At 41.9% G+C, this 12,575-nt stretch overlaps 1 protein-coding gene across 5 annotated transcripts in view; it reads left to right on the forward strand.

Moving 5' to 3' along the window:
- The window catches only part of LOC120522957 (uncharacterized protein DDB_G0287625-like), a 148,024-nt gene that overhangs the window by 106,617 nt on the left and 28,832 nt on the right, over positions 1-12,575 (forward strand). For all 5 annotated transcript variants that reach the window (XM_039743813.1, XM_039743812.1, XM_039743811.1 and 2 more), the window contains 4 exons: positions 1,431-1,490; positions 2,893-2,946; positions 10,110-10,169; positions 11,612-11,665. In XM_039743813.1, coding sequence (XP_039599747.1) covers positions 1,431-1,490; positions 2,893-2,946; positions 10,110-10,169; positions 11,612-11,665 — 228 coding nt within the window. The remainder of the gene's footprint in view (positions 1-1,430; positions 1,491-2,892; positions 2,947-10,109; positions 10,170-11,611; positions 11,666-12,575) is intronic.

Raw genomic sequence — 12,575 nt, forward strand, 5'->3', positions numbered from 1 at the left:
TAAATTCACTTAAAAAGCACTGACATATTTACATGTTTTAAAGTAGAAATATCTATAGTATGGCAAGCCAAGTTAACATTTAGAAATAACTCAAAATGAATTTTGGATATCTTAAAATGCAGTGCACTTTTTAAGATATCTGAAGCTCATTTCCATATGTCTCAAAATATGCGATACTTTTTGAGATATCTTGTATGCATTTTATGAAATCTTAAATTAATGTCCTGTCCATTTTTAGATGTCTGAATGCATTTCAAGATATCTCAAAATACTGTAACTTCCTCCTCATTTTGAAATATCTCAAATTCAGTTCAAGAAATAAACAAGAAGTCCTATTTAAAACATAGCCAATTTTACAGGTAGTCACTTTGTGATATTTCAAAATGCCTACAGACTTACTTTAAGATATCTAAAAATGCATGGGGAGCTTATTTTAAAATGCCTTGGAGTACATTTCACACATCTTAAAAATGCATTTGAGATATTTTAAAATAAACAGAGTACCATTTTAAAATCTTTTGAAACCTATTTAAAATAGTTCAAAATACACTTAAGATATGTTGAAATAGACATATCTTTAGATATATGTAATTTATTTTAGGACTAGGGGGCTTTGCCCCCTGCTCACTTTGCTCGCCAACCCCCCGGCCTGCGCTATGCACCAGCCACTTCGCATCTCTGCTGCACATGTATGTGGATCTCACTTTCACCAAACAGCAAATCCTTTAATTCTCGCGGATATGCCTCTTCATTGGGAAGAAACACTGCTTTTCCCTGATGGCAACACGAATTAGACAATCTACAAATCTCACACTTAATGTTTAAATCCAAACAATATCTACATACTTCTGTCATATCACCTATGTCCATATATTTGATCTCTTTTCACTGTTCCGTTATTTTACCGAATAATAATTTCTGCTTGTTTGCGCTAATGCAATCTTTACTATCATTTTTTTGAGACTTTTGAATTTTAGTACTTTCATTATCTCTAACCTGCTCTGCATGTGTATTGCTCCAACATTTTTGAACCTCTTTATGACGTTCTACTTTGTCATCTACTCTTTGTCTTTTGTTTCTAACCCCGGGTGTGATTAAATGTCTTGGCACAAAGTCTCGTCTCATGGGTCATGAAATTATCTTTCTGAAAAAGTCTTGTCTCGTCCCAGGATTTTTTTTTTATATAATAGAGAGATATCTTAAATGCATTTCCTGATATATTAAAAATCAGCTTGCCATACCATAGAGACTATTGGTATTTTTTATGTTATATTGGTATGTTTTGCTGTGACTCTGAAAAGAACCGGCACCTAATATTGCTGGGCGGGCTCTGACTGGATTAAGTGGGTTTGAAAATGTTATGTTATGATAATCTGGAAAAGTTAATATAACCTGAAGATGCAATTTTATTTGTTTGGTTCTTTTTTTAGATTGCAATGATACAATTGTGCAATCAGCAGAACAAACTGAAAACACGGAAAATGAGTCAGGTATTGGATATAAAATGTTATACCTTCTTTGTGATTTATAAAAAATACTGTGCTAGTCTATTGATTTATGTTGACACAAACAAACATCTTATACCAGATTTTTTAATTTTAATTTTGTTTATCAAACACAGTTGCTGACAGAGAATCTTACGTAATGTGTAAAAGAAAACCATACACTAATCTGGTGGTCTAGTGGAGGGGTCCTCCATTTAGAAGAGCTTTTGTGACTGCAGGACATTTTCCAATTTAATTTCTTAATTCAAAATCAATTCTTTTGGTTTATTGGAGAATTGGATATTCTGATCCTTTTATTTATTGCTATGTTGTTGCTTCACAGAAATTCCTAGGTAGGATTAGGACCCATTTAAATTTGAAAATATTTCATTAAAAGTAGCTAAGTAAACATGCATGAAATGGTAAAAGATTTAGATTTGCCAGTCAGCTCTTTACACAAATGCTGTGCTCTATTGGATCGTACAGGGCTTTTTTTTTTGTATTCCAGCTCTAAACATCTTCCACACATCTATCATGATAAACTGAATAAGCAGATTGTAATGCATAAATCTGTAGTCCTCCTTCAGATTATGGCAAAAATCACATGGAGCACAGCAGCAGTAGTGGCTGTACAATTCCATTAAGTTAACAAAGTAAATCTGATACAGAAAAACAAAATTATGAGAGGTAGTTAGCCAGTTAGAGAAGGTGAATGATTTGGGGGCCAGAATGACTAGGCTATGATGGGCAGTTTAGCTAGTATATTGTGATACACCCTACTCTTTACGAGCAATACCCATGGATCTTTTATGGCCACTGACAGTCAGGACCTCGCTTTTATGTCCCATCTGCAGGATGGTGCCATGTTTACGGTACAGTGTCCTCATCATTGTACTGAGGCATTAGGATCAACATTCAGACCAGAGGGTGAGCACCTCTTTCAGTAGCAACCAAAGTTTTCACTGGTATGGGTGCAGGCATTTACATTCACAGCAGCTGCCATTTAGTGTTTTTTTTCTGTGATAACAGTAGCTATGTTATTAGTAGTAACATGTGCTTAAAATGGTGTTGCATAAGACCCTTTATTGAAGTTTGTTGATATTGCGCAAAAACATTGTGTTTGTTAGCTACTGTAGTTAAATAGTTTTCTAGAGAGGTAGAAGTTTGTGTATTAATTTTGACATTTCATTTTTCATCATTAGCATATTGGGCTTTGGTGTTTTGGTTCAACTAGTCTTTTGGCCTCTGATCCTTTTAGTTGAAAAATATGATTTATTCTCTTCTCTTCAGCATTTTTATCTTACAGCATACAGCAGAAAAATGTCAAAAAACAGGAATTGGCAGAAATTCTAAGAGATGTACAGTAAGATATTGTCCTTATCCATTGTATATATTGTATTAATTTTAGGTAAAGTAACAAACCCTGAAACTCTGAATAATGAAGAAAACAACACTAAAGCAGGTATGTATTTCATGTAATATTGGATTGGAAAAGAATCCTCATACATTAGCTATCCATCCATCCATTAGCCAACCCGCTATATCCTAACTACAGGGTCACGGGGGTCTGCTGGAGCCAATCCCAGCCAACACAGGGCGCAAGGCAGGAAACAAACCCAGGGCAGGACCCGCATACACATGCACACACACACACACACACACACACTAGCGACAATTAGGGTTTTGCCAATACACTTAACCTGCATGTCTTTGGACTGTGGGAGGAACCGGAGTGCCCGGAGGAAACCCACACAGACACGGGGAGAACATGCAAACTCCGCACAGGGAGGACCCAGGAAGCAAACCTGGGTCTCCGAACTGTGAGGCAGCAGTGCTACCACTGAGCCACTGTGCCGCCCTACATTTGCTATGAATTTCAAATTTAATTTTTACCCTAAATTTACACCAACTTCCAAATCTTGCATGAAAAAGTACGATTGAGGGTCCACGATATTAGCTGCACACAGATGCAGCTGTTTCATTCTCGCCAAAATAGGTGTTTTTTTTAAATACTGACTATCATGGTCTTACAATTTAGTGCAAACATTTACTACCGTCACCAGAAGCTTTTACTGATCGGTTCGAACTGCACAAACCATTGTTGCAAGCAATACTTCAGGAGCTTCTCAGATCACAGAGACTAACATTGACTCCTCTCCCTGGAGGGAGACAACATAGATAGTACAGGATGAGGAAGCAGAAAAGGAGTAAATGAGAAGGTTCACTAGTTGGGCCAAAAAGTGCGCCGTATAAAGCCCTTTTCCCTAGTGCTCTTCTTGCCAATACTAGATCACTCGCCAACAAAATGGACAAGCTCCATTTTTGAGATATTGCCACACATAAAACTGCAAAGGACTGCTGCCTTATGATTTTTTTCGGAGAATTGGCTGAATCCCAGCATACTGGACAGAATATTCGACTCTGGTAAGAAAATAGGAGGAGGACGCTGTGTTTATATTAATGATGCTTGGTGCACTAATACAATTATAATCAACATGTTATGCCCTCTGGGCATGGAAAATTTAATGCTAAGATGCCATCCTTTTTACTTGCCAAGGGAACATACAGTTGTCATTCTTATGGCAGTATACATACCACCACAGGCTAATGTTAAGTCAGCACTCGAGCAATTATATGACATCATCAGTTAACAACAGAATGCACACCCTGACGGAATTTTATTATCGCCAGGGATTTTAATGAAGTGAATTTTAAGAATGTTCTTCCTAGATTTTACCAACATGTAAACTTCAAAACTAGAGAGGAAAACATCTTAGATCATGTTTATACAAACATAAAAGATGCCGAAAAGGTTATGCCATGCGCCCACCTAGGACAGTCTGCACACAAAGCCCTCATTCGCAGTGCTAAACCAGGGAGCAGGACTATTAAAGTACCATCTCCCAATTCCAGGACCACTATGATAACATGGATTGGAATATATTTTTCCATCAGGCAGACTTAGATACATGTACTTCACCCGCGCTGTCATATATTAATTACTGTGTGGACAACATCACTGTTAATAAAAGGATCAAAATGTACCCAAATGAGAAACCATGGGTGAATGAAGAAGTCAACCAGCTGCTCGAGGTGAGAGAAACAGCATTTAAATCAGGAAACACTTCAGCCTATAGAGCTGCATGAGCTAACCTCAAAGAGGCATCAAGTCTGCAAAACTTAAGTACAAAAAGTGGATTGAGGAGGAGATTAACAATAACTCAAACCCACTGTGGATGTGGCAAGGCATTCGATCAATCACGGATTACAAAAAGGAATGACATACAACACATGCCAGCCAACAACGACACCAACCTAGCAGAGGAACATAATGGTTTCTTGGCTCAGTTTGACAAAGGCAATAACCATAGCTTGTTGTTGTACACAAACATGAGGTACAATGGGCACTCAATAACATCAACATAAGGAAAGAAGCAGGTCTTGATGGTGTGGAAGGATGTGTGCTCCAACCCTGCGCTGACCAAATAGCAAAGGTATTTATAAACATATTTAATCTAGCTCTCTCCTCACGTATAGTCCTCTTGTGCCTGAAATGCATGACCATCTTGCCTGTTTCAAAAAACCTATGATAACCTGTTTTAACGACTATCAACCAATCACTCACACCCCTGTTATTGCAAAGTGTTTTGAATGACTGATAATCAGTCACATTAAAGCCTTTGTCCCAACTGATCTAGACCAACACCAGTTAGAGTACCGGGCAAATAGATCAACTGAGGATGCCATCTGTGTGACTCTGCATGCTGCACTCTCGTACCTTGAAAATCCCAACACCTACATTAGGATACTCTTCGTTGACTACAGCTCAGTATTTAACACCATCAGAACTAGTCAGCTGATCAACAAACTCCATGTACTAGGACTAACTCCCTCCATATGTTATTGATTAGTGGATTTTCTCACCAACCACCCCGTGTCTGTCAGATTGGACAACCACACATCAACCATCTGCACGCTAACCACTGGTGTGCCACAGCTAAACCTCCTCCTATACACACTTTTTACCCATGACTTTCAATCCATCTACGAATCAAACATTATTGTTAAATTTGCAGATGATACGACTGTCATTGAGTTCATATCAAACAATGATGAACCTGCATATAGGGAGGAGGTTCAGAACCTGACAGAGTGGTGTGACACAAACAACTTGGTCTTAAATACCAAAAAGTCGAAAGAAGCTGTTGTGGACTTTCGGACAACTAAAAAGACTACTTACAGTCCAGTAACTATCAAAGCAGAGGCTGGGGAAAGAGTCTTCAGCTTTAAGTTTCTAGGAATCACCATCACAGAGAACCTCTCCTGGGCTGACAATACTACAGTAGTAGTAGTAGGCAAAGCACAACAACGCCTTTACTTTCTGAGAAGGCCAAGGAGAGCTAACCTCCCCCAGAAGCTGTTGGTCAACATTTATAGATGTACCATAGAGAGCATTTTGTCTAACTGCATAACAGCCTGGTACAACAACTGCACCAAATCTGCCAAAAAAAACCTGCAGCAGGTCATATAAACAGCACAGGACATTACTGCTTCTGAAACGCCATCACTTGAACATCTACACAAGACTCGCTGTGCAAGAAGAGCTAAAAACATCATCAAGGACATCATTTATCATGGATATAACTTGTTTAAGCTCCTCCCATCAAGCAGGTGCTTCAGATCAATCCGTACCCACACAAACAGACTAAAAAATAGCTTCTTCCCAACTACTATAACTTATTGAACTCTGCTATCTCCTTAGTCTGAAATCATTTTTCATTGAACATGTGTAATAAGTTATGTAGGTAATGTTTAATATACTGTTTACTAACATGTACAATACTATGTTGCTGTACATCCATCCATCCATCCATTATCCAACTCGCTATATCCTAACTAGAGGGTCACAGGGGTCTGCTGGAGCCAATCCCAGCCAACACAGGGCACAAGGCAGGAAACAAACCCCAGGCAGGGCACTAGCCCACCGCAGTGCTGCTGTACATTTATTCAATAATAATCTGCAGTGGAACGAGCCTTGGACACAAGCAGGCAGACATGTTTAAATGCACCACCATACGTTTATTTACACTACTAATATTTGCAATAAAGTGCACACAACCCACCTCACCCCAAAGTCCAGGCCTTTCTCACACTGCCTTTCTCTTCTCTCAGGTCCGCCTCCACTCCTCTTCTCTCCTCCGAGCTCTGTCCTCCTCCACCCGACTCCAGCCATCGAATGGAGGGAGGCGGCCCCTTTTATACACACCCGGATGTGTCCAGGTGCCTCCTGGCAATCTTCCACCAGCACTCCTCAGTTTGGCGGAAGTTCCGGCCGCGCACCCGGAAACACTCAGGGTGTCCCTGGTCCTCTTCCCCCGAGCACTTCCGGGTGTGGCGGAAGTGCTGAGGTCCAGGGCTCCAAAGGCATCGTGGCACTACCTGGCAGTGACCATGGGCCCCTACAGGGTTGAGCTTCCAAGCTCTTCACCTGTGGTCCCTAAAGCCACCAGGGTGGTCGACCCCTCGTGGTCTGGAGGAGGCGCAAGCCCTCCTCCGGTCCTCCTGGGTGTCCCGGCTGGGTAGCAAGCCCCAGCCACTCGCCACACCGTATTGATTGCTTGAACATTTAGCATCGTATGTGGCATTTTGCTAATATTATGAACATAATTTGTATGATTACTCTGTTTTTATTTCCTGTCACGGCGGCAATCCCCAAACCCGTGAGGGATGCCATCAAGCTGAAGAAGGAGTCCTATAGGACCTTTTTGTCCTGTGGGTCTCTGGAGGCAGCTGATAGGTACCGGCAGGCCAAGCGGAATGCGGCTTCGGTTGTTGCTGAGGCAAAAACTCGGGCATGGGAGGAGTTTGGAGAGGCCATGGAGAACGACTTTCGGACGGCTTCGAGGAGATTCTGGTCCACCGTCCGGCGTCTCAGGAAGGGGAAGCAGTGCAGTGTCAACACTGTATATGGTGGGGATGGTGTGCTGCTGACCTCGACTCGGGACGTTGTGGGTCGGTGGGGGGAGTACTTCGAAGACCTCCTCAATCCCACTAACATGCCTTCCAATGAGGAAGCAGAGCCTGGGGACTCTGAGGTGGGCTCTCCCATCTCTGGGACTGAAGTCACCGAGGTGGTCAAAAAACTCCTTGGTGGCAGGGCCCCGGGGGTGGATGAGATACGCCCGGAGTTCCTTAAGGCTCTGGATGTTGTAGGACTGTCTTGGTTGACACGCCTCTACAACATCTCATGGACATCGGGGACAGTGCCTCTGGATTGGCAGACGGGGTGGTGATCCCCCTCTTTAAAAAGGGGGACCGGAGGGTGTGTTCCAACTATAGAGGGATCACACTCCTCAGCCTCCCTGGAAAAGTCTATTCGGGGGTTCTGGAAAGGAGGGTCCGTCGGATAGTCGAACCTCGGATTCAGGAGGAACAGTGTGGTTTTGTCCGGGTCACGGAACAGTGGACCAGCTCTACACCCTTAGCAGGATCCTGGAGGGTGCATGGGAGTTTGCCCAACCAGTCTACATGTGCTTTGTGGACTTGGAAAAGGCGTTCGACCGTGTCCCTCGGGGAATCCTGTGGGGGTGCTCCGGGAGTATGGGGTACCGGACCCCCTGATAAGAGCTGTTCAGTCCCTGTACAACCAGTGTCAGAGCTTGGTCCGCATTGCCGGCAGTAAGTCGAGCCCGTTTCCAGTGAGAGTTGGACTCCACCAGGGCTGCCCTTTGTCACCGATTCTGTTCATAACTTTTATGGACAGAATTTCTAGGCGCAGCCAGGGTGTTGAAGGGGTCCGGTTTGGTGGACTCAGGATTGGGTCACTGCTTTTGCAGATGATGTTGTCCTGTTTGCTTCATCAGGCCGTGATCTTCAGCTCTCTCTGGAGCGGTTCGCAGCTGAGTGTGAAGCGGCTGGGATGAGAATCAGCACCTCCAAATCCGAGACCATGGTCCTCAGCCGGAAAAGGGTGGAGTGCCCTCTCAGGGTTGGGGGAGAGATCCTGCCCCAAGTGGAGGAGTTCAAGTATCTCGGGGTCTTGTTCATGAGTGAGGGAAGAATGGAGCGTGAGATCGACAGGCGGATCGGTGCAGCATCTCTGCATCGGTCTGTCATGGTGAAAAAAGAGCTGAGCCGTAAGGCAAAGCTCTCAATTTACCAGTCGATCTACGTTCCTACCCTCACCTATGGTCATGAGCTATGGGTAGTGACCGAAAGAACGAGATCGCGAATACAAGCGGCTGAAATGAGTTTCCTTCGCAGGGTGTCTGGGCTTTCCCTTAAGGATAGGGTGAGGAGCTCAGTCGTCCGGGTGGGGTTCAGAGTAGAGCCGCTGCTCCTCCGCATCGAGAGGAGTCTAATTAGGTGGCTCGGGCATCTGATCAGGATGCCTCCTGGACGCCTCCCTGGTGAGGTGTTCCGGGCACGTCCAACCGGGAGGAGGCCCCGGGAAGACCCAGGACACGCTGAAGGGACTATGTCTCCCGGCTGGCCTGGGAACGCCTTGGGATTCTTCCGGAAGAGCTGGAAGAAGTGGCCCGGGAGAGGGAAGTCTGGGCTTCTCTACTTAAGCTGCTACCCCCGCGACCCGACCTTGGATAAGCGGAAGAGGATGGATGGATGGATGGATGATAAAAATGCATTTGAGATATTTTAAAATAAACAGATTACCATTTTAAAATCTTTTGAAACCTATTTAAAATAGTTCAAAATACACTTAAGATATGTTGAAATAGACATATCTTTAGATATATGTAATTTATTTTAGGACTAGGGGGCTTTGCCCCCTGCTCACTTTGCTCGCCAACCCCCCGGCCTGCGCTATGCACCAGCCACTTCGCATCTCTGCTGCACATGTATGTGGATCTCACTTTCACCAAACAGCAAATCCTTTAATTCTCGCGGATATGCCTCTTCATTGGGAAGAAACACTGCTTTTCCCTGATGGCAACACGAATTAGACAATCTACAAATCTCACACTTAATGTTTAAATCCAAACAATATCTACATACTTCTGTCATATCACCTATGTCCATATATTTGATCTCTTTTCACTGTTCCGTTATTTTACCGAATAATAATTTCTGCTTGTTTGCGCTAATGCAATCTTTACTATCATTTTTTTGAGACTTTTGAATTTTAGTACTTTCATTATCTCTAACCTGCTCTGCATGTGTATTGCTCCAACATTTTTGAACCTCTTTATGACGTTCTACTTTGTCATCTACTCTTTGTCTTTTGTTTCTAACCCCGGGTGTGATTAAATGTCTTGGCACAAAGTCTCGTCTCATGGGTCATGAAATTATCTTTCTGAAAAAGTCTTGTCTCGTCCCAGGATTTTTTTTTTATATAATAGAGAGATATCCTAAATGCATTTCCTGATATATTAAAAAGCATTTTGTGATATCACAAAATGATAATTCAGCTTGCCATACCATAGAGACTATTGGTATTTTTTATGTTATATTGGTATGTTTTGCTGTGACTCTGAAAAGAACCGGCACCTAATATTGCTGGGCGGGCTCTGACTGGATTAAGTGGGTTTGAAAATGTTATGTTATGATAATCTGGAAAAGTTAATATAACCTGAAGATGCAATTTTTTTTGTTTGGTTCTTTTTTTAGATTGCAATGATACAATTGTGCTACTATCAGAACAAACTGAAAAGACGGAAAATGAGTCAGGTATTGGATATAAAATGTTATACCTTCTTTGTGATTTATAAAAAATACTGTGCTAGTCTATTGATTTATGTTGACACAAACAAACATCTTATACCAGATTTTTTAATTTTAATTTTGTTTATCAAACACAGTTGCTGACAGAGAATCTTACGTAATGTGTAAAAGAAAACCATACACTAATCTGGTGGTCTAGTGGAGGGGTCCTCCATTTAGAAGAGCTTTTGTGACTGCAGGACATTTTCCAATTTAATTTCTTAATTCAAAATCAATTCTTTTGGTTTATTGGAGAATTGGATATTCTGATCCTTTTATTTATTGCTATGTTGTTGCTTCACAGAAATTCCTAGGTAGGATTAGGACCCATTTAAATTTGAAAATATTTCATTAAAAGTAGCTAAGTAAACATGCATGAAATGGTAAAAGATTTAGATTTGCCAGTCAGCTCTTTACACAAATGCTGTGCTCTATTGGATCGTACAGGGCTTTTTTTTTTGTATTCCAGCTCTAAACATCTTCCACACATCTATCATGATAAACTGAATAAGCAGATTGTAATGCATAAATCTGTAGTCCTCCTTCAGTTTATGGCAAAAATCACATGGAGCACAGCAGCAGTAGTGGCTGTACAATTCCATTAAGTTAACAAAGTAAATCTGATACAGAAAAACAAAATTATGAGAGGTAGTTAGCCAGTTAGAGAAGGTGAATGATTTGGGGGCCAGAATGACTAGGCTATGATGGGCAGTTTAGCTAGTATATTGTGATACACCCTACTCTTTACGAGCAATACCCATGGATCTTTTATGGCCACTGACAGTCAGGACCTCGCTTTTATGTCCCATCTGCAGGATGGTGCCATGTTTACGGTACAGTGTCCTCATCATTGTACTGAGGCATTAGGATCAACATTCAGACCAGAGGGTGAGCACCTCTTTCAGTAGCAACCAAAGTTTTCACTGGTATGGGTGCAGGCATTTACATTCACAGCAGCTGCCATTTAGTGTTTTTTTTCTGTGATAACAGTAGCTATGTTATTAGTAGTAACATGATGGCCAAAAGTACATCATGTGAAGTCACTGCACTGCTGGTGCTTAAAATGGTGTTGCATAAGACCCTTTATTGAAGTTTGTTGATATTGCGCAAAAACATTGTGTTTGTTAGCTACTGTAGTTAAATAGTTTTCTAGAGAGGTAGAAGTTTGTGTATTAATTTTGACATTTCATTTTTCATCATTAGCATATTGGGCTTTGCTGTTTTGGTTCAACTAGTCTTTTGGCCTCTGATCCTTTTAGTTGAAAAATATGATTTATTCTCTTCTCTTCAGCATTTTTATCTTACAGCATACAGCAGAAAAATGTCAAAAAACAGGAATTGGCAGAAATTCTAAGAGATGTACAGTAAGATATTGTCCTTATCCATTGTATATATTGTATTAATTTTAGGTAAAGTAACAAACCCTGAAACTCTGAATAATGAAGAAAACAACACTAAAGCAGGTATGTATTTCATGTAATATTGGATTGGAAAAGAATCCTCATACATTAGCTATCCATCCATCCATTAGCCAACCCGCTATATCCTAACTACAGGGTCACGGGGGTCTGCTGGAGCCAATCCCAGCCAACACAGGGCGCAAGGCAGGAAACAAACCCAGGGCAGGACCCGCATACACATGCACACACACACACACACACACACACACTAGCGACAATTAGGGTTTTGCCAATACACTTAACCTGCATGTCTTTGGACTGTGGGAGGAACCGGAGTGCCCGGAGGAAACCCACACAGACACGGGGACAACATGCAAACTCCACACAGGGAGGATCCAGGAAGCAAACCTGGGTCTCCGAACTGTGAGGCAGCAGTGCTACCACTGAGCCATTGTGCCGCCCTACATTAGCTATGAATTACAAATTTAATTTTTACCCTAAATTTACACCAACTTCCAAATCTTGCATGAAAAAGTACGATTGAGGGTCCACGATATTAGCTGCACACAGATGCAGCTGTTTCATTCTCACCAAAATAGGTGTTTTTTTTTAAATACTGACTATCATGGTCTTACAATTTAGTGCAAACATTTACTACCGTCACCAGAAGCTTTTACTGATCGGTTCGAACTGCACAAACCATTGTTGGAAGCAATACTTCAGGAGCTTCTCAGATCACAGAGACTAACATTGACTCCTCTCCCTGGAGGGAGACAACATAGATAGTACAGGATGAGGAAGCAGAAAAGGAGTAAATGAGAAGGTTTACTAGTTGGGCCAAAAAGTGCGCCGTATAAAGCCTTTTTCCCTAGTGCTCTTCTTGCCAATACTAGATCACTCGCCAACAAAATGGACAAGCTCCTTTTTTGAGATATTGCCACACATAAAACTGCAAAGGACTGCTGCCTTATGA

Source organism: Polypterus senegalus, chromosome 2 (assembly GCF_016835505.1).
Source record: "Polypterus senegalus isolate Bchr_013 chromosome 2, ASM1683550v1, whole genome shotgun sequence".
Taxonomy (NCBI): Eukaryota; Metazoa; Chordata; class Cladistia; order Polypteriformes; family Polypteridae; genus Polypterus; species Polypterus senegalus.